Source organism: Dermochelys coriacea, chromosome 5, assembly GCF_009764565.3.
Source record: "Dermochelys coriacea isolate rDerCor1 chromosome 5, rDerCor1.pri.v4, whole genome shotgun sequence".
NCBI lineage: Eukaryota > Metazoa > Chordata > Testudines > Dermochelyidae > Dermochelys > Dermochelys coriacea.
In genome coordinates this window covers 99,144,434-99,167,508 of record NC_050072.1, presented here as the reverse complement: position 1 = coordinate 99,167,508, position 23,075 = coordinate 99,144,434, and the positions used below count along the sequence as shown (strand labels likewise).

Here is a 23,075-nt window from a genome sequence, read left to right as displayed (position 1 = left end):
GGTTGTTCTCACAAAAATATATATTCTAAAACTTCAGTGTTCCAGTATGTTGGGTTTTTGTAACTAAGAGCCCAAATATGACACAGTCAAGTCATTTCAAAGCATATCTTTTAAAAATGTCTTTAATGACTATTCATCTTTCAATGTACAGCATGATATGATTTTCTTTCATAGTGGGCATTGAAGTTGACAATGAAGAAGGCAGTGCAGCTGAGAGTGAAGATGATGACAGCAAAATAGGTAATTAGTGATGGACAATTTCAATTCTACATTCAGACAGTTTCTTGTTGCAGTGCATGACATGAAATGTGGAGGCTTAATCCAGTTCCTGTTTGGCAGGTCTCCACTTAACAAAATGACTGTTTTTAGTGAAGAGACTTGGGCTGGATTTAAACTAGTCATCTGAAGTGAAGAGCTCTATAGCTTATTACTATTCTTTTGAGACATCCTGATCCCATAATTCATGAATTACTGTAATCATGTTTTGACTGTAGTGCACTCTGAATTTCATGTTTAAACTAATATCTTTGGAAAATAACTCCAGTGGTTGGAAGGCAGCAGGGAAGTCTATCACTAGGGTGATAATATAATGAAATTGGTATCTTAATCTGTCAGGGCTATAGGAGTGTTATGAGCTCTAATGATAGAATCATAGAAATGTAGGGCTGGAAGGACTTTGAGAGGTTATCCAGTCCACCCCTGGCACCAAGGCAGGACCAAGTATACCTAGGACTTCCTTGACAAGTATTTGTCTAACCTGTTCTTAAAAATCTCAATAACAGTGATTCCAAAATTTCCCTGGAAGACTATTCTGGAATAGCCTTCCAGGGAAATTTCAGAATCACTGTCATAGCTTAACTATTCTTATAGTTAGAAAGTTTTCCCTAATATCGAACTTAAATCTTATTTGTTGCAGATTAAGCAAATTACTTCTTCAGTGGACATGGAGAAAATTGATCAATGTCCTCTTTATAACAGCTCTTAACATATCTGAAGATTTATCAGATCCTGTGCTGGGAACAGGGGGTTCAGGTCTGCTCCCAGCAGCATCGCTTGCTGGTAGTACTCTGGGATAGGTCTCACAAAGTGAGAGTCAGTGGCCACTTTGCCCTGTAGTGAGAGTCAATGGCCACGTCACCCGTGGCAAGAGTCAATGGCTGGAGTTAGGGAAACCTGGGACCTCCCTGCTCCACCAGGTTCCAACCCAGGGTCCAATGAAGCAGTAATTACAAAATGTATGATCCAAGGGAAGGGGCCCCTATATCTTCTCCCTGGACCACTTCCTACCCCAGCTTCTGTTCCTCTATTGGTGTCACTGGTTGCCTGTGGGTCCCTTCTGAAGCTCTTGCTGTCCATGCTCCGAAGGGTCTTCTTCTCGCAGCCACAACTTGTTGTTGTCAATCTCCGCAATTGATAGGTCTGTGGTGGCTTGGCATTGAGGATTGGGCCTGGCCACCTGGACATCAGTGGCTTCTTGGCAGGAGCTAAACTGTAAAACTCCAGATGGAGCTAAACTGTTCCCTTTTGAGCTTAGCGCCCGCTGTGAGCATGCCCAGCAGGGGCAGCTGGGCAGGGCTTTATGGGCCCAGAGCTACTCCTTAATCCTTACTTCACCAGTGTAGGTTCAAACATCCCATCACATCCGCTCGCACCCCCCATAGTTTTCTTAAGACTAAATATGCCCAGTTTTTTTAAACTTTCATCATAGGTCAGGTTTCTAAACTGTTTATCATTTTGTTATGTACTGTGCAGCCACAGTATATCATATTGATAACATACATTCTGTACATGTGTGTGCAAGAGAGAGAATTGCTGGTGTCAATACACAATATTAACTTTTTGTTTTTGCGTGTCCCCCTTCCCACCCTCCATCATGATTGTGAAGATGAAGAAGAATCTGAAAAAGAGAAGGAAGTAACTGCCAAAACCAGAAGAGGAAATGCCAGAGCCAGAAAGGATTTGGAGGAGGAAGAGGAGACAAGGACAGCTGGGCAACGCAGACAGAGAAACAGGAGAGCACAGAGGAAACAGACTGGGAATGAGGACAGTGATTCTGATTGGGAATCCTGCAAAAACAAGAAGAACAGGGAAAATCAGATATCCAAACAGCAGGAGCCCAATGAGGATGGAGAAGAAGACAATAAAGGGGGCAGAAAAGGAAGAGGCAAAAATGAGACCAAACAGGAAAAAAAACCTGATGAGAAAGGGAAAAAGGAGAAGGACAACAAGAAAAAGGATAAAAAGAAAGGCTCCTCAAGGTAATTATATATGTAATCTGAAACCTATCTGAATTTATGGCTATAGTTATGAAGTACCCACAGCCAGCACAACTCCCTTAGCTATAAGGGCCAGTTTTTCAGAAAAGATCAAGGCCAGAGTTTCAGGGACTCAGGACCCACAACTGATGCCAGATTTTCTAAAGAGCTCAGTTCCCACAGCTCTCATTGTGATACTTATGGCCAGATTTCCAAGAACCCATGCCAGGTATGCTGAGATATGTTGTAAACCTGTCTACTTATTTAGATGCCTAAATGGAATCTGAAGTCTTTTGAAAATTGAGCACCCAGTGTGGGTGCTGAGGCCTTCTGAAAATTCCAACCTTTGTGCTGTTCTGCTAGTAGCCTTGATGCTCTCATTCTTCTACCTTCTCTTTCCACCACCTCATGCTTTGTGTTTGTGAATCACATTCTTTGAAAGGAACCACCTGCTGGGAAGAGTGCATCCTGAAGCAGATGGAGATAGATACATTTACATAGCTGGGAGAGATATTCCACTTCCCTCATTTTTACATTCACTATGGGTGTCGGTGCCCCCAGAGAAACCCCAGAAGAACACAGCAGGAATCATCAAAGGAAAGGAACCCATAATGTGAGACGTGTTGTCCTGACTCTCATATTAATTTCTCCCCAAACACATTTCAATACAATGCTACTCCATATTAGCATTCCTAGAATTTGTCTTTGTTCCAGCTCTTCACTATGAAATCCATTACAGCATTATCCTTCCTTTATGTGGTTTCCTGCACTCAAGTATATTTTACTAAAATCATATTCCTGGCTGTGCCAATTGATATTCTTTCACTTATTGTTGTTCTTGTCTTCTGTTGTGAACATTAAATAGTTATGTAGTAAAAAAAAAAAGACCCACTGAAAAATGTAAAATTGAATGAAAAAAGAACTTTTTGGACTGGATGATAAATTTCAATAGAGGAGGATATATTCATTTAGGCTAATTAATTAGAAACATTACAGACTAGGACATTGCTCATGGGGATAGCAAGGATAACATTTGAGGAATAACTAAAGATAGTTATCTATTCCTGGAGGGACATCAAGAACATTGTCTCCTTAGACAGTAAATGGGACAACTAACAAGATCACTTTCCCAACAAGCTATTGTAAATAAGGTATGAGCTCTGGGATACCAAGAGTAGAGGGACTGTCCTTTCTTCTGATAGCAGAAGCTTATGAGGTATGTCACAAAATGACATCTTAAAGATTTTAAAAAAGTAATTGTAAGAAAGTTGAAATGAGTTGAAGAAAGTTTTTTAAATTGTATATTGTTCAGACAATTTCTTACAATAAAAACAAAGGGTGTTTAAAGAGTATTTATTTTGATAGGCGAGCACAAATAACGTATGAACAAAGAATGACGTGCTGATGATCAGTTTGGCTGATTTAATTCAGATAGAGCATTTGCAAACTTGGGGGAGGAGGAGAGGGTGGAAAGTATGAGCTCTTTAGTATGTCCATGTGGATTCATCACAACAAAGGCTATCTATGGCAGTGGTCCCCAAACTGTGGGGCGTGCCCCCCTAGGAGCAAGCGGAGGAACATCGGGGGGGGGGCATGGTGGGACCTGGGCCAGCTTCCATGGTGGGAGGGGAGGGAACGGCACCCAATCCCGCTCTGCCCCCAGCCCAGCTCTGCTCTAGCCCTGCCCCCAGTCGCAGCTCTGGCCCTGCTCCTGGCCATGGCTCTGCTCCTTGCTGCAGCCCCAGCTGCAGCCCTGCTCCTGGCCTTCATCCAGACTGTGGCTCCCAGAGGGGGCGCAGACCAGGTAAGGTGTGTGTGTGTGACCAAAGACGTTTGGGGACCACTAACCTACTGATTTAAAAGTGATGCACAGCTTCTGGCTTTTCAGGCAGAGCAGATAGGAATGAAAAAAAAATAAACAAGGAAAAGAAAAGCATAATGAGGAACCTTGGAGCATCCACTGCTAACTTTTTGCCATGTTGTGCAATTATTTGTTTTCCCTGTCCATATTCTGTCCATGAGAGAACACTACCTCTCACTTCAAGATTACTTAGATTCCTTAGCAGCCTCGTGCAAAGGACCTTGTCAAGGTCTTTTGGAAAGCTCTGAAAGTCTTTCATCTGAGCTTGTCCATTATTATGGGGCCAGATTGTGATACTCCTATACTGAATAGCACTTTATGAGTAGTCCCACTGATTTCACATAAGCAGCATTTAAACTGGTTGTAAATAAAGCTAGAAGAATTCAGATCTCTTGGTTCCAACAGCAGAGACCTTACACTTGAGCTAAAGGAAAACTGTCAATTTTTTACCCAAATTATTTTTAAATGCAATTTAATTGAAATCAAACTGTTTCACAAAAGTTTGATTTCAATAAAATTTTTGATTTTGTTGATTAAAACATTCTAAATAGAAGAGATGAAAACATTTGGTTGGCTTTATTTTGAATTTTGTTTAAAAAAATAAATTTTTGCTTTTGAAGAAATTATATATATATTTTTACCAGTGCTATGTCTGACATTACATCATATAAGGAGCAGTGGGACAAATAAAAGCTCTTATATATTTTATTCTGCCTTGTTTGCAGTGTCTCGTTCATTTTGTACAGCATCCTTTCCTTACTGGCTCCAGAGTATCACAATTTATTTTTCATACTCCCACACACATTCCTCTCAGAACTAGCTACAACACTTCTAACAACACAGAGATTCCCCTGTGTCAAAGGGAACCCTCCTTAGCTGCCTTGGTCAGAAAGGTTTCTGGCTGCTTTGGTGCTGCCTCGGCTGGAACAGGGACAAAGGATTTAACTCCTTTATCATCAATAGTATAATATTCAATTCCCTGTCAGTCCTTCTGATTTCTTTTTTAAAAAAGAGTACTCCCTTGCATTAGGATTCAAGTGCCTCATGATGATATCCATGAGACATCTTACTTTTGATTTTCAGTACGTTGGCCTAGATCTTTCTATAGTGCTCATCTCAACACCAAATAATAAATATATCTGATTGGCTTTCAGCAAGGCTCTTTCTTTCTGTAGAGGTTTGTTTTCAGCAGTGGAATTTTTTTTATGACACATTCTTGCTGAAATTTTATGGATGATGAGTTCAAGTTCTTTAACGTTCAGCTCTCTTGAGTATGTAGCATTTGATTCTTTAGTAACAGAGAATTTGGTAATTGTAGAATTCTGTTTTTCTTTTTTTCTGGCTCAGTCTAATGTGTCTCATACAGTCATCTCAAATGCTGTTTTTATTTTCTTCTCACATAGCATTTGTTACCAAAGGTAGAGCTTGGTGAAGAGTGAAAAAAATATCTTTTGATTTTGATGTTTTGATGTTTTCTAAAAAGAATTTCACTTTGACTGTGCTGGTATAACTTTTTATTATCTTTTAATGATTATTCATGCTGGGAAATGTTTTGGAGCAAGTATTAATAGAAAGAACATTTTAGGTCAATAACTGAGGTCTGGTTATTCATATAATTCATTGCATTAGCAAATGGAATTTGTTTTGAAGGGAATTCGAAGAACTTTATAAATCCTTGTTTATCCAGTCAGGGAACAGAAACCACATTTTGTGACTTAATCACACAGCTCAAATATCAGATCATTCATATCAAGCATTCAAAGATTTAATGGCAGCAAGCAATTTGCAAACAGTCCATAGGGTAAACTTTGCATGAACAAACCGTTCCTAAAACTAATTCAAATAACAAACAATTTCCTAAAGGCATCAGTCCATTCACAGAACATTCAGAACAGGAAAAAGAGCTAAATTCACTGGATAATTTCTTTGTAAATTCCTTTAGTTGCCATCCTCAGCACTGATTTGAATTGGGTTCAATGATTTTTAAGCATTTTTCCCCATGCCACTGCTGCAAAAAATGGTTTCTGTCATACTGATGGTTATCTGTTTGTAGTCATATCTGGGAGAGCAGTAGGTAGTTATTGTCACAGTTCAGGGCAATTGCACCTGTATTTCCCTCTTCTGATCCTTCAAGGGCACCATTCTAGGCTCCCAGCTCCTCAGCAGTCATCACTATGGGGCAGAGACCAATGTCTCTCTCCCCCTCTTGACCAGGGTTTTTTCAGGCTGCACAGTTTACTGCCTTCACTGTGATATTCGCATCAAGCCAAACTGCCTAAACAGGCCAGCACCTGCACTTTACTTTCTCTTCAAAGGCTCTGGGCACTTGTAACCTGCAGTTATATGTTAATATACAGGTTTTTATAAGCACACATATTTACTCTTAAGGTGAAAACATTTCAGAGAAAAAATATTAAACAATTAAAAAAATTACACGTGCCATTAGCTTACTCCAGAGATCACCCCCCCCCACACTCCAACAAGAACTCTGATAGAGTCACCTATTCCAACCCTTCTAGAAGGATTGGGGACATTCTTGGATAGAAGGTTCTGTCCGTTGGATCAGAAAGAGTATGTTTAAACTCAGGCTATTTATCCAAAAGGCAATTCTTTGTCTGTTGGTCTCTGGAGAATCTAGTTTGAACTAGTATATGCAAGCCATCCGAGGAGGTGGTATCTCCCTGCAGGGGGAGTTACAACCTGGCTGATTTGCCTTAATCACCACCCAATGTTTTTTGTTCCTGGTGGATTTGTGATAGCCCTTCCTCATGGAGTGGAGAATAATCATATTATCAACCATGCAGTTAAAACAATGGACCCCAAAGATGGGGTGCAATATTTGTCATATCTCCCCCATAGAAAAGATACATACAATCCTGGCCCATAATAATACATAAGCTTAATACCAAAAGGTCTTTCAATGATACTTCATGAAATTGCCATATCTGTCACAACTATCTTTAGCCATGTTATCCACTCAGGTAGTGGAGGGAATATTACTCAACACAGACCCATATCCAGAACATTCTGAGCTACCCACTAACAGCATGATATCAGCTTAGCTTTACTGTGGTAGTGGATTTATATATAATTGGAGATAATTGCAATGATGTTTGCATTTTCATTGGGTTTAGGCTAGGGTTTAAATTTAATTTTGATTCAGAGCCAGGTTATGGGTTTGACAGTGCTAAAATTTCATGACATTTTGCCCCTAAATAGCAGAAGTTGCATGAAATTAGCTGATCTTGTGAGAGTTCTGAGGTATGTAAATTTGCAAAATCAATTTCTCATGCAAAATTTCCATACTCTTATGTGAACTGATGGTGTCACAAGATTTTGGCCACATATAAACTGGACCCAAAAATAAGTCCCTTTGCAACCAAAGCCATAGGGTGGGGCTGAAATTCAGAGATTAGAACACAACACTCTCTCCCGCAAATTTAAAGTGGTTCAGATCCAAGATTCTGGTTTTAGCCCCTCTCTGTATAAAGCATGCATAATTTAAAAAGCCATAGGCTCTGCCTTTCTGTATTAATAAGAAGATGGTCATTATTACAATTTAAAGATCAGATTATGATTAGCCCAGGTATCGGGGAAGAGAGAGTGAGAGTATGACTCTTCCTACTCCAAACTAGCCAACAGAGATGAGCCTTCACAGGTGGGGAATGGCTCTCTCAAAAACTGCGGTTTGAAAAAACACCTCCCTCCAACTGGTTTAAACACTCTTTTAAAAAGAACCTATACAATGTTCTGAGTTGGGTTTCCTTACATGAACCTTTGCATCTAACAGATTGAGGAGCAGATCTCTTGCTCTCTAAAGGCCTGATCCACAGCCCATTGAAGTCAATGGAAAAATTCCCACCGACTTCAATGGACTTTGGATCAGGTCCTACATCTCTGTCTTTGTCATAGTCCAGCTCAGTTTCAGTACTTCAAGCTCCAAATACTTCATTTCAGGTTCAGGGTTACAGAAATTCAAGTTCAGAGTTACAGCTGCAAAACACAGACTTAGAGGATCAAGTTAAGGAGTTAGCACCGAACATCTGCTTCAGTGAAACCTTCTATTATCCTCACGTTTTTAAACTTACTGTATTTATCCCTCCACTTTTGTTTGAAGCTCTGACTCTGACTCTGAAGAGGAGCCAATTACGGAGGAGGAATTGGCCAAGCTGAAGGAAGAGGTAGAAGAGAAAAAGAAACTAATTGCCACATTACGAAACAAACCATGGCAGATGAAAAAGAAACTAGACGTCCTGAAGTATGGTCTGATTCATAATGAATAATGCTGTCACTGTGGTGTTTGTACTGTGTACTCTTGTTGTTTTTCTCAATTTTCTCTTTATTTCTATATCTGTTGAACTTCAAGCAGCCCCAGAAATCAAGCTCTTTTTTTTATTTTTTTCTCTGAAAGCCCATCGTTGGGACTTAAGTGGCATTGTGTGTCAATGCTCCTTCACCTCCTTAGATCTGGGGTGAAAATATGAAGGAGTCAAATCTGTTTTTTAGGATTCTATTACCCACCCTGATCAGACCTTTCTGATCATGATAGTTTCCCATCAATTAGAAAGGTAACTATCTTTGGAGCTGTCTTGAATGCCATCTGATGGCCTGTGTGCTGTAATTTTAGCATATATTTCAAGAAAATTCTCTGTCTCTTAAACTGCAAAGGAAATGAATGAAAATTTAATTGACTTTGGGAAAAACAAAACATTGGGAACATTTTATGCATTTTCTTGTACGTTGTAGGCACAAACTGCCTTTGGTCTTAGTGAATGCCACACTTCCATTTTCACCAAAGCAAAAAGGTTGTTTTCACTAGCAAATAAGTCTCCAGTGGAGACAGAGGCTTATCATCAAAATAGATGAAACAGAAACATAGTGTGGGAAGGGGTGTAACACACAAGCAGAGTGAACAATGTGATGGCAGCAAATGTCATGTTAGTTCCACTATTTATTTATTTTTGCGGGGGCAGGGAGTTAGTTAGGAGGGGATCAGCTAAATGGAAAGAAAAGTGGAGAGGGGACATTGAAGGGAAGGGGTGAGAGTAGACAGTATAGAGAAGAAGGTGAGAAGGGGACAGGTGAAGAGACTATGACGGAGGGGCATGATTGGAGCAAACAGCCAATTGGTGCAGGCCAGAGAAAGTCCAGTCCAAACTATACAAAGCTCTCAGAATGTCCAAACATCCCTCCTTTGCCTGCTTCTAGAGTCTCTGGCTGGTTGTTCTACTCTGCAGTTTTTCTCCAAGGCCACATGGTGAGGGGAAGAGACAGGTGGCACCTCCTGGGTTCTAGTGCCCTCAGAGTAGTGGGGGCCTGCCCTGGATAGTTCTAAAAGTTCAGGGGAAGCTGAGGTGGCCCCAGCTGGGCCCCATTTTCTCTTCTGCCGTCAGTGCAGCAGCCCCTGCTTTGGCTGCTTAGTTTGCTTAGCAGAAATTTATATAGTTCCACGCAGAGCCCTCAGGGCTTATAGTTTTGTTTCCATGCCCACTTGAGTCTGTTTAACTGTGATGGGTCTGGGTCTCAGGTATTTTCTCTTGAAACAATCTGAAAAATTCATCTGAAAAAGCTAGAATGTTTAGGTCTTGGCTAAACTGGCAAAACACATGAAATACTGATCTTTCTGTCGGAATCAACTTGGCTTGTTTAGTTAAGTGACATTTTGCAATCCAGAAGTCAATGCAATTATGAATGAAATGAAATGAACAATCTGCTTCCCCAGGAAACTGTGCAGCCCTGCAGTGTGCTTTTGTAATCTGGTTTCCTCTGTGCCTGCCAGCCTTCCCTCTCCCTGTGCCCTCACTGACTGCTGGTAGCGTTCTGCCAGTATCTTCCAGGAAAGGGCTTTTGGTTCCATGTTTTTGACTAAGGGATCCAGGCATGTACTTCTGTACCCTTATAGCTTCCTCTGAATCTTGCAATTCATTTTCTTCTTTTGGGAATTACCAGCAAAGTTACCCCCAAGTATCTAGTACTTCCAAATTATCTTAACTAAAGAATATTTTGGTCTATAAGTACCTACTACATGGGGAACAGAAATTTGATAACAGAGGAATTTTCAATCTAGCGGACAAAGATATAACAAGATCCAGTGGTTGAAAGTTGAAACTAGACAAATTCAGACTAGAAATAAGGCACACACTCTACCAGCAGTGGTAATTAACCATTGGAGCTACTTAACAAGGGTTGTGGTGGATTCTCCATCACCGGAAATTTTAAAATCAAATTGTGATGTTTTTCTAAACGATCTGCTCTAGTTCAAACAGATATTAATTCAGGGAAGTTCTATGGCCTGTGATATACAGGAGGTCAGCCTAGAATGATCACAATAGTCCCTTCTGGCCTTATAATATATGAATTTGTGAATTTGGAAAATGGAGATAAATTTCAGAAAAATCAAAGATATACAGAATACTCTTTATCTAGTCTAGGACTATAGAACCCTCACCTAGATAGGATAAACCTTACAGTTACAATCTGTTAAGCAGGAACAAAATTTTCACCTTAAGTTCAGTTTTCTCTTCCAGCATTAATACTGACACGCTCTCTCATTTTATTTTCATGACCCTATAAAATGTAACTGTCTGGGGACAACTAGTGCAAATTTTTTACAGTGAGGGTATTAACCATTGTAATAATATACCTAGGGACAGGGTGGATCACATCATCTAAAGTCTTTAAATTAAAGCTGGATCTTTCTAAAATATATGCTGTAGCTCAATCAATAGTTAAGAGATTGATGCAGGTGAATTTCTATGGCCTGTATTATGCAAAAGGTCAGACTAGATGATCGTAATGGTTTCTTCTGGCCTTAAGACCTAAGGATCTATGAACTGTGCTGTAACCAGGTCCCCTAACTCTACTGCTATTGTAGGGTAGGTGAATATGCTCTCCATTGTCTGTTAAAGTTCTCTCATTGTTTCTCTGTGGCTTATACCCCTTTTTTTGGTACTCTGGCTGTGGGATTTTCAGTTAGACAAACACTGAGCTCTTTTAAAAATCTCAACCTGGATAGTCTTCTGATGTATTTTGATGTTATAATGTCAATTTTTTAACCAAGATATTCTTGTTCATTTAACAATTTTAATTATATATAAATTAGTTTAGTTACTCAATTTTAAAATTAGATTAGCTAAATTATTATATTTTTGCTATCCAGACTGGAAGACTACAAGTTTATTAAATTTTATTTTCTCATATCAAAAGGTTTATGTGAATACACATATATGCACCAACGTGTTTTCTGGTGTCTTTCCAAAACAATGGTTTCTTTTGTGATGTGCTAAGCACACAGCTCTCTTTGAAGTAGGCTTAGAAGCATTTTAATAGCTGACTCCAGAAAATATCAGAGTTCCAAGTGGAAATGACAGTTCTTTAGATCAGTTCTTTATACTGAAATCTATTTTTGTAAACCAGTGAATCACATTTATTACCCTCTAGCTACATCAAATACATTCCAAAAATAGTTACAATTTATACCAGGCAATCCTACTTAGTGAGCTGTAGCTCACGAAAGCTTATGCTCAAATAAATTTGTTAGTTTCTAAGGTGTCACAAGTACTCCTTTTCTTTTTGCGAATACAGACTAACACAGCTGCTACTCTGAAACCAGTCCTACTTTAGATTGTCACTATTATGTATAGAGAGTCATATCTCAGCTCAGCAGAGAAGAAACAAACAAAAATTAGAACCTAAAAGCTAATAACCGGGCCACATTTTCAAACGAAGGTGCCTAAAATTAGGCATCTAAATCTATATTTGGCCCCGTACATGTGTCTTGATTTCACTGAAATCAATGGAGTAGTGAGTGTGCAGCACCTCTGAAAATGAAGCCAATTATTTAGGTATCAAAATATGGATCTACTGTAAAATTTTCCAAAGTGTCTAAATCCCATTTTCAAAAGTGATTTAGGCACTTTGGAGTCCAAGTCCTATTAACTTTTAATACAAGACTTAGACCTTGTTTACTCACAGTTTTTGTACTGCTTTAACTATGTATTTTAGAAATCAAAATATGTTTGGACACATTTATATTGATGTGAAGATGCTTATATCACCAAAGCTTACTACAGGAGAGTGGGGGGGAGGGAAGGGGAAAGAAACATTATGTAGACTGGCCAAAGTCATTTCTGAAAATGGGTCTTAGCCTATTTAGTAACTTAGGTGCTTTTGAAAATGTTATCTCTAGGCACCTAATTTTAATAACCCAAGTTTGAGAATGTTGGTTTTAGATTGTAATTTTTATTAAATTATTTGCTCCATCCTTCCCCTGGCTCTTTTCTGAGCACCTGTACCATCTGACTACCTGAGCTGGGAGTGGATTGGTGCAATTCATATCAAATAATTGTTACAACTGTGTACGCCAATGCTCTATAGCTAGAGGGAGGTAAGCCTTCCATTCTGCTTTCTCCAATCTCTATAAAGTGAGATTTCATTGGCAGTTGTCTCACCATTCTATCAATTTTCTTTGCTTCCATTTTTCCCAGGGGAAAAATCATTAATAAAGAAGCTTTAGTTAAACTATCATGACAAAGTTAGAGTAATAAGTGAGCATCACACTGACCAGAAAAAATGATCACATTGTAAATAATTTCATTCTGTTTTAGAAGGAAGTGTATTTTTATTTTTTGCTTTTTAGTTTTGTTCTGAAAATGTGTGAACTATACATTTTGAATGTGCAGGTGCAGAATTCACATACAAAGACACTTACACTTACATTAACGTCTGGCTTACACCTACAAGGGAGATGTATCATAGGCTGAAATGCCATTCCTGCCTTACACCCTTGTGCCTAGCATTATGCACCTCACATGGCCCTGATTTTTCTCTCAAGATCCACGTGTGGAGGGGACCAGCAGGCAGAGCTATCCTGGGCTTATGATGAATTTGGGGTTATAAATTTCTGTAGCACTGCTCCCCAATCTTCAGATCTCACAGACAACTTTTCATAGGTTTGATGATTTGCAAAGCAGGAGGGGGCAGGCCAAGGATGGGAATCGATGGGGAGAGAGAGTGTGTGTCAGAGAGAGATATTAAGAAACTAGATGCATCATCCTTCAAACAGCCTCATAAGGAATATTCATGCTGAAATGTGGGCATGGTTCAATAAGAGCCCATGTAAAGGCTTTGCATCTTGGGAACCTCAAGGGATCCATAGTGGGTGACTGAAGCTTCTGCTTAATCTATTTGAGGGCAAAACTTGCCCTTTGATGGAATGATCTGTCCCTTGCCACCCCCTCCTCTATTAATCCCCACTTCCACAAGTTTTTCTTCTTGCGTGGGGGGGGGGGGGAGAATCTGACCTATATGGTATGTAAGAGCACAGTTCTCAGTTACCTGGAAGAAGGCCATATTCTCTGTACTACCTCAGCATAACTGAAGTAGGGAAGGATGGTGATTCACCCTTTCTCTGAATTTCCTGGGGCTTTACTGAGGTTAGACATTTTGCATTTCCTTCCTTCCTCTTCTTGTTTAACTACATGGGCTTTTTCTGGTTTCAACTGGAGTGGGACAAACCATTATTCCAGGATGTGCACTATTCCTTTTGCTGAGTGTAATGCCTATGAACGAGATCAGATTGGACACTTTGGAGAATAAAGTGCTTTGTTTATTCTAGGAAAGTTGTAGCATGGGCAGTGTCTGTATAAACTTCTCCATGTTACCAAGCCAGTGTGCATTAATTCTGACCTGGAGGGAGAGCAGATGAGGATTAGAAGGTAGGACAGGTTGTCTCCTGTCCTCTCCTCTTTTTTGGAGATGGTATTATCTGTGATATAGACTCTTATCCTCTGGGAACTGGTCTGAGACACCAACGTGTTTCACAAAGGCAACTCTAATGGTAATGACCTTCAGTTCCTACCTACTGAACTGGATTTGGAGAAAGTTGAACCTACAATTGATGCTTATAGAGATAGAGATAAAATATTATGGGCCAGATCTTCAGATGGTGTAAGTTGGTGTAACTCTATTGAAATTTACACAAATTTACACCACCTGAGGATCTGAGACATACGGGTGTATCCATATCTAGTCAACTACCTTGTTTTCTAAGCTAATGGTTCTTGGTTCTGGAGTGATGGATCACATTTGAAAAGTGGGATTCTGTATTTGGTTCTGGAGCACAGTTCTAATTCTCACTGTTGACATAGCTCAGTTACATTTTACAGATACACATACAAAGTATGCATTGTATAATCTACAGAGACAATTAACTTCTATATAGTCAGATCTTCTAGCATGCTCTTATTAAATTACCATGTAATCCTGCAATTATACAATAGCATGCCATGTAACTATAATTCTACCTTGTTTAAAGTTTTTACTAAATGTAAAAGCGACCCAATAAAGTTAATATCAATGTATGAACTACAATTAAATGAATGACAACAAAATATGATGGAGATGGCAGACATAGATCAAGTTTGTATCATTCACAAAGTAGCTTCAAATAAATATGGAATGCAAAGAGATTCATAAATAGATAGATAGATAGATACTTAGGTCAGAAGGGACCATTCTGATCATCTAGTCCGACCTCCTGCACAATGCAGGCCACAGAATCATAAGACAACTTGGGAGTGGCTGTAGGAACAGTGACACTGAACAAAAGATATTTGGGAGGGCCCCTAAAACATAACTGGTTTCTATAAAATTAAAAGGAGGAGGGAGCGAATCTTCAGTCTGTTACCAGGGCTGGATTTACACCTTATGCACCCCTAGGCACAGCATCGTCAGCGCCCCTCCTGCCTACAGCTGACCTATGTGTTGCACACAGTTTTAGAGAGGTCAGGTGCCCCTAGAATGCTGATGCTCCTAGGCATGTGCCAACTGTGCCTAATTGGAAAGCCAGCCCAGGCTGTTACCAGCATCCTGCAATGGGGGAAGTAGAGCCCAGCTGCTGTGCTACAGGTACTGAGCTTGGTTCCATTGAAATCAATGGCAACACTCTCACCGACCCCAGTGGAAGCAGTGCAGTACCAACCTGTGAAGATTTTTTTCAGTGGATTATTTCTAAAGCATAGGGGTAGGTGAGAAGGTGGGTGGGAGGGGGTTGTTTAGGCTTTGTCTTTTTTCTCTAGTTTTACTTTCCAGTCCAGAGTAGCCATAAAAATAGATTTACAGTAACAGAATACAGTATTCTATAAATGCAGCATGACAAAAACAATCACATGCTACTCTGTGAGATGAAGAAAAAGATTTTCTTCTTCCACTGTTATCTTCATACTCCCACAGATCTCTTGTTATGAACTTATTGGCAACCACCAAAACCAAATTAAACAACACTGTTGTTTGTCCATTATTACTGTTGAGCTACTTTCCAAACTAGCTGCCACCTGGCAACAGTTGTGTTGCTGTCAACTTTTAGCCAGTCTTTTTAAGACTTACTTGGAGAAGTCCAAAGTGATCAATATTAATAGGACATTTCTTTTTAATGACTTTTTACATGTTAGTGACTGAAACCTTCCTGAACTGTTGCTGAAAAACGTGAGCTATCCACTTGAATCCTGTTCACCAGCAGCAACCTCTAAGTGCTGTAATACATCCTCTACTTTGTACATGCTGAACTGCCCTACATGCAATATACTTAGCACTTTGGAAGCTGCAACCTCATACCTAGGATTAATAATTAACCTGGGCTACTTAAGGGCAATACTACCTGACTCCATGAAATATTTAGTAGCTCCTTATGTCGGTAATTAGATTAAGATGTTTTTTTTTCAACCAAAAAAGCTCTCACAGTTAGGCCAAATTGTACCCCTTTAGCTATCTTGTGCTATAGATAATTTACCTATAACATGATACCAGTGATTACAAAGCTCACTTTTGTCTTTCAGTGTTGTTTTTGATACTTTTTCATATTTGTGAGGTTGTATCATTTTGTGATACATGCAGTGTGTGATATTTTTAAAGATGCTCTCAAAAATGTGCAGATGGAATTTAATAAACTGTTGTAATAATAGGACTGCTCTTCCTCTGCTTCTCACTTTTCTTAGCACAAAGTGCAGAGGCGTGTTATGATTCTCCAGGGATGTGCAAATAAAGTTCTTATTCTCAAAGCTGAGACCTGAGGTAAAGAGCATTTCAAAATATGCTTAGGAAACGATCATGTGCATAACATACAAACATGTAGAGGACTGGGAAATACGTCTATTATCTGTGTATTCCCTGATAGTTGCATGTTGATTTAGATAAGGGCATAGAGAGTACATTTATAAAGTTTGTGGATCATACCAAGCTGGGAGGGATTGCAAGTGCTTTGCAGGAGAGGATTAAAATTCAAAATGATATGGACAAACTGGAGAAATGGTCTGAAGTAAATAGGATGAAATTCAATAAAGACAAATGCAAAGTACTCCATTTATGAAGGAACACTCAGTTGCACACATACAAAATGGGAAATGACTGCCTAGAAAGGAGTACTGCAGAAAGGGATCTTGGGATCATAGTGGATCACAAGCTAAAAACAAGTCAACAGTTTTCAGAGTAGCAGCCGTGTTAGTCTGTATTCGCAAAAAGAAAAGGAGTACTTGTGGCACCTTAGAGACTAACAAATTTATTAGAGCATAAGCTTTCGTGAGCTACAGCTCACTTATCCGCTGAAGTAAGCTGTAGCTCACGAAAGCTTATGCTCTAAGTCAACAGTGTAACTCTTAAAAAAAAAAAAAAAGAAAGAAAAAAAAGGAAACATCATTCTGGGATGTATTAGCAGGAGTATTGTAAGCAAGACACAAGAAGTAATTCTTCCGCTCTACTCCGCACTGATTAGGCCGCAACTGGAGTATTGTGTCTGTTCAGGAAAGATGTGGACAAATTGGTGAAAGCCCAGAGAAGAGCAACAAAAATGATTAAAGGTCTAGACAACATGACTTATGAGGGAAGATTGAAAAAATTGGGTTTGTTTAGTCTGGAAAAGAGAAGACTGAGAGGAGAGATAACCATTGTCAAGTAAATAAAAGGTTGGCACAAGGAGGAGGGAGAAGAATTGTTCTTCGTAACCTCTAAGGATAGGACCAGAAGCAATGGGCTTAAATTGCAGCAAAGGAGGTTTAGGCTGGACATCAGGAAAAACTTCCTAATAGTCAGGGTGATTAAGCACTGGAATAAATTGCCTAAGGAGGTTTCCATCATTGGAGATTTTTAAGAGCATGTTAGACAAACACCTTTCAGGGATGGTGTAGATAATACTTAGTCCTGCCTTGAGAACAGGTTACTGGACTAGATGACCTCTCAAAGTCCCTTCCAGTCCTATGATTCTACGGTTAGAGCCAGCCAGGACACCGGAAGTTTAGGAGGGAGTGGGGGAAATTTCCTTAGTTTACCCTGACCTACAAATCATTGAAGGCCTGACTTTGATCTCACAGCAAGAAAATCAGAAGTAACTAATTTTAATTCAGTGGTGTATCCCAGTGAAAAGCCATTCAGATTCTCTGGTGAAGGAGGGATGAGCAGGAGCAAGGAAAAGAGCACTTCGCAGTAGCTGCTTGATAGCTGCAGCATCACATGGGGCTTATGGTTTCCTTATTAGGTTCCTTGAATGCAACTGCACACATATTCTCTGCCTATCACCCACAGGCCCTCTTTCATGCTCTGTTCCACCACTAGATATGCTTGTCATATCTTTTGTTAAATACTGCGGTGGGAATTTTTCATGGAATTAAATTGTTATTGAGACTTGCACTCAACTACCAATTAAATAGGGACTTGAAATTAGTCATGCAAGTATTCCTATTCCTGGATGCAGCTGGGCTGCTGCAGAGCACAGAATGGCTTCTCTACAGGTTTTCATGTGGCAGGGTCCCCCCACGAGGATGTTATTCATTGTGTCTTCTTAAATCTATAACGAGTGTACAAAAATGCTGTTTAAAAGTCAGCTATAACCAAACCTGCACTGCCTACTCAAGGAGAAGGTACCTATGTAGAACATCAAGTGTAACTTTGACACATAAAGGGCTTTCATTCTGACCCAAGATGCTGAATAGTGGCAAGCTTCTTCCATCTACCCAATAATACCTTGTGGTATGTATTTCCTTTCATTTGCTGTGGAATGTGTGAGAAGCTTCCAAGTGGTTCTTTAACAGGAATGGTGAGTGCTATCAGTACTGTATTCAAGTGCCTCATACTTTGCAAAGGTACTTAGATTATGACAGGCAGATAGTTCAGTATTAAATATACAGTTGAGCCCTGTTAAAGTGAAGGGTCACTTTCTATTTAAAACAGAACATCTGCATAAGTGGATAGTAACTAGACTAGATGATTAATTTGGCCCAATGTGAAAGTTAAAGCCCTTAACAAATATAGACAGATTAAATACTGTCATGCAGATAAGGGATTTTTGTAACATACACGGGGAACCACCAGAGGTTTCTAGTCAGAAACCTGAAAAGATATGGAGAGGAAGAAAAGCCTAACAGTCAATAGGAATGGGGGGAGGGGACCAAATGAAAGAGGGAGGGGAAGGGGAACTTCAATGAGGGAAGTCATGGGAACATACCAGCAGTAGTCCAGGAAACCTAGATCAGTACATCCAAAGGGCAAGAATTCAGTTTGCACTAGAAACCTGCAACCAGCTTGCAGATAGAAACAGAAAACCTATCGTTGTCAGAGAATCCAGGACCCAGAGAGGAATAAAAAAAACTATATTCTAATGCAGAGGAAAACACGTAAAAGGCATTTGATATGACATTCATTGCATTGCAAACAAGCATGCCCAGTTTAAATCCTTGGATTCAATTGAGGGGTTGAATTCATGATATAAAAGACATGTTTTTATAAACTCTGCCTGTGGAAAATAATTTCTTTGTTTTGGCTTAGCCAAACTCATGATAATTTTATAATAGAAAAGAGAAGTTTCTGGAGAATTTCTGTGCCCAGCTATGGATGTATGATGTGTATAATAAGGAGGACATTTTTTCACATTAGTGACATTGTGTCAGGCTTTTGTTTGAATATTATCCTGCTGACCTTCTAATCTCTTTGTTTCACTTTGAGAAGTGTATTTTTTAATTTTGAAGACTGGAACAGTAAAATAAAGTGGATGAAAGGCTGAAAGAATAGATTTTAGCCATGCCACTGCATGTTGTGATTTCTTCTGCCCTTTCACAATCTAGGCCCTGTGCTTGGATGTAAAGGCTCCATAAATCAACTAGTGCTACAGTAAGTGGTGTTGATGGTGATTCACTAGGTGACAGTCTTCCTTCTGAATTGAACAAATGGTGTTAGAAGGATCAGGGCTACTTCTGAATGCTTGCAGTCATTAAAGTCCCACAATATTTTTCATAAGAATAAGAGAGATTAGCTTTGGTTCATGTGGCAATTCTGAGCTGATTAATAGTATTCTTCTTACATAAGCATCATCTGAAGTTTTAAAAAACGTTTTGACACATTGTAATGTTTTTATTTGCTTGTGTGGATATAAGCTGTGGGCAGCAGATCTATGCATAAGAAATAACTCCAGTCAGATGGACTCAGACAATTAATCTATTTGCACAGCTTCCAGAAAAGAACTGCACCACAACTAATAGTTAGCAATTCTCCAATTGCCCACGAGTCTCCAAATGCGTATACAGGCAATTAATCAAAATGTGTAAGGCGCTCTGTATTAGTGTCATCTGGTGACAACCAATATGTTTTTGATATCACTGTGCAAACATTGGATTTCAAGAAGTCTTGTTTCTTTGATATAGTACTTTAGATATGGTCATTCAGCAGCTAAAGCAGCCACCTCTCCTCAAAAAAAGTACATACACTGGTGTCTTAAAATTTGTGCTCACAAAGGAGAATACAATGGGGGTGAAGAGGACTCTAGTAAATGACTGGTCTCATCTGATCATCATTTAAAAGGGCTGATGTTACACAAAATCTTAAAAACATTTTAAAGGAATTCTCATTCTTTTTTTCCTTTCACTCTTATGTCCTATCTGTCTCAAGGGAACACTTTAATAATTTTGTCAATAAAAACTGTAATCTTCTGGAGCCAATTGAAGCCACAATTATGAGAAAATGATTCATAGACTGTACAATGGACAAGACCTATGTGGAGGCACTGAGGGGAGTGAAATATATATAGTTTAGAAGAGAGCTGACACAAGGGAACCATGATTACAGTCTATAAATATCTTCAAGGTAACAGTTAAAATGAAGGAGAAGAATAATTAATTTCGTTCCAGTGGATGAATGGATTAGGACCAGTGGGTTGAACAAAAGGAAATAATTCTTAAGAGAAAATACTACTGGAGAATAGGCTAGATTACAAAACAAGACACCACGACATCAGGTATTCAAGAACAGGCTAGATAACATTAGCAGGAATTAAGTAAACATCACTTCTGGAAAATGCAGATGGCTCAGCCTAGATGACTCAAGTTATTTTCTTCTGGTTGCACTAACGATGATAAAGTTTCTGGGAAATACAAATGATAAGAGCATCACTGAGAGAACAGAGATATATGAACATCCAACGTGGAGTAATAGGACATGTTTTTCCAGCCTGAAGTGGCAGGAATTCCTGTGTTACCATATCATCACATGCATGTCTCTTTGTTCTTATTTCTCAGGGAAGCCCAGCTTTTTGTGGAAAAATTTGAAGGTGCACTTGGAAAAGGAAAAGGGAAAAAGTTTTATGCGTACAAAGTGATGATGACAAAGGTAAGGATTTTATTTCATCACTTTCATACAATGCAAAATAATAGACTGTTGTAGACTATCATTCACCACATCCTCATAAATACCATGCCATTCTTCAATTGCATTTTTAACCACTTTTGCCCCAAATGATCCCAAAGCAGAGGTCATTAACCAAACCCATACCTGCTGATTGGGGTCTATCTTCAAGAACCTTCTAATTTGCTCCACCAAGAGTTCCATCCTCTGGAGATTAAAATTGGGTTTTGGGTTAGGCCCAGTATAAAGAAGGCCAATGACAATCATACTCCTTGAGAAGATTCAAAATGTTCCACTCTCTCCATTGTAGCAGAAAAACTGGCATACGGCAAACCTGCACTTTACATATTAGATTGCAGTTCCCTTTTCCCTTATACAGTACTTGGACAGATTGTCCCTTTGCCTCAGAGCTGAGAGAATACTGCAAAAAATCTCTGCAAATATTTATTCAAATTTTTAAACAAGTTTTGCTTCAACCATGTTCAGTACTAATTTGGCTTCATTTTCTATAGACATTTGTGGAACCACATTTTACTAGCATTAATGTTCGCAAAAATACCCCACAAATTGTCAGCTTTCATATTCTGAAATATGCCTGGAAAGCTGGATTAGCATAGTTGTTCTTATCCAATTGAGGGACAGAGACACCACCACCATTTAGACTAACCACAACTAAGCAATACAGCTTGAATTACAGATTTGGAATAAAATACATTAAATGATCAGAAACAGTTCTCAAGTCAAATAATAGTCAAGAAAAATCACAATCTGTTCAGACATTCCACAAACAGGAAGAAAAAAAAAAAGGCAAAATACAGCAAATTAAGTCTTTGATACCAAATGATTCACTCAGTTTGATGCTGGATCTCTGAGGAGTGACTGAGAATGTATATGAGAACACTGAGAATGTGGCCTCTTTTTCTTTGTGAACCTTTTCAGAAATGGATGAAATTTCAACGAGATTTTGAGAATTTTAAAACAGCCTGCATACCATGGGAAATGAAAATCAAAGAAATTGAAAGTAAGTATTATGGAAAAACAATAAAATTAGCACTTAGCAGCAGGTGTACTCCCAGAGGCTCCCCTGATTCCAAGAACATTCTCACTGCTTTTAAAAATAGCTTTCCAAGTGTTTTATTCCTCAGAAGAGAAGATGGACCCGCCTTCTTAATTTCCAGTGAACCCAAAATGGCCTCTTCATCATTATTCTAGAGCACTGACACCCCTCCTAGCAGTAATGGCAGAGGGCACAGCCACAGTCTGAACAAGAGATTATGCTTCATAGTCAAAACTTGTCTACACAAACATGTAGCTTGCAGCAAGCTGGAGCGTGAATCTATCTCACACTAGCCTGCCCCAGACTAACATCCAAAGCGTCCTAGGGGCTCCCTGCACTGATTGGAGCGTACATTTTTCCTTCCTTACTTCAATAAAGCATAGTTTACTATTCTTAGGCCTGAGTGTCCTCCTTCCACTAGTATCTCTCTTCCCCCCACCCCCGGCCCTTACAGGCACGATCCACATGGACTCTGCTGATGTGTATTAACAGTTTGTTAACATGCTTTGATCTAGTCCTCTTTGAAATGGGATAAAAAAAGCACACCGAGCAAGCCAAAAGGCAATGTACTGATTGGACCTGAAGACTAAACACTCCTCTGACCCTTAAAAAAGGGTCTCTGCAGTCAGGGCTAAGGCCCTTTGGTATATTTGTTCCACCTGTTGTGTGGGTAAAAAACAAACAGAATTCTGTGTTTAGGGCTCTCAATCTGGCACTTTTTAGTACCACTAAATTCATATAACTTGTTCTCTCAAGAACATCAATTGATCTAAACTGCTGTGCTGGTGTTTGTGGAAACAGGGTATTTTTCAGGTAGCCTATAACCAAACTATCACTTCCGTCATTTTGACTGCATAGCTCTTCTCTTATTTTCAAGGACAACTCCAGTGTACCATAAACAGTATTGTCACCACTACATCTAGTTGCAGAGATCATATATAAAATTGTCATGTTGATGATTTGGTAGTGCAGAATCAGATAGAGAATTCAAATCCCACTTGAAAGAACTGGAAAAGAGAAGGTTTCAAATTTGTTAAGAAGTTCAATATGGTAAGAGAAAGAGCTGCTTATCTAACGAACAGATTATAGGCCTGGAAGGGACTCTTCTACTCTAGTCTAGCTCTTCTAGTCTAGTCCCCTGCACTCAAGTAGGGTGGACGACTTTCTACTCGCACAAAACCGAACGCTCTTGCCCTGCCCCTTCTCCGAAGACCCGCCCCTGCTCACTCAATTCCCCCCCCCG

At 39.4% G+C, this 23,075-nt stretch overlaps 1 protein-coding gene across 1 annotated transcript in view; it reads left to right on the top strand.

Moving 5' to 3' along the window:
• Positions 1–23,075, top strand: part of TMC1 (transmembrane channel like 1) — a 77,847-nt gene that overhangs the window by 14,639 nt on the left and 40,133 nt on the right. Inside the window, exons 2-7 of the mRNA XM_043515470.1 lie at positions 175–240; positions 1,886–2,258; positions 5,675–5,677; positions 8,234–8,374; positions 20,670–20,760; positions 21,715–21,796. Of these exons, the coding sequence (XP_043371405.1) occupies positions 175–240; positions 1,886–2,258; positions 5,675–5,677; positions 8,234–8,374; positions 20,670–20,760; positions 21,715–21,796 (756 nt within the window). The remainder of the gene's footprint in view (positions 1–174; positions 241–1,885; positions 2,259–5,674; positions 5,678–8,233; positions 8,375–20,669; positions 20,761–21,714; positions 21,797–23,075) is intronic.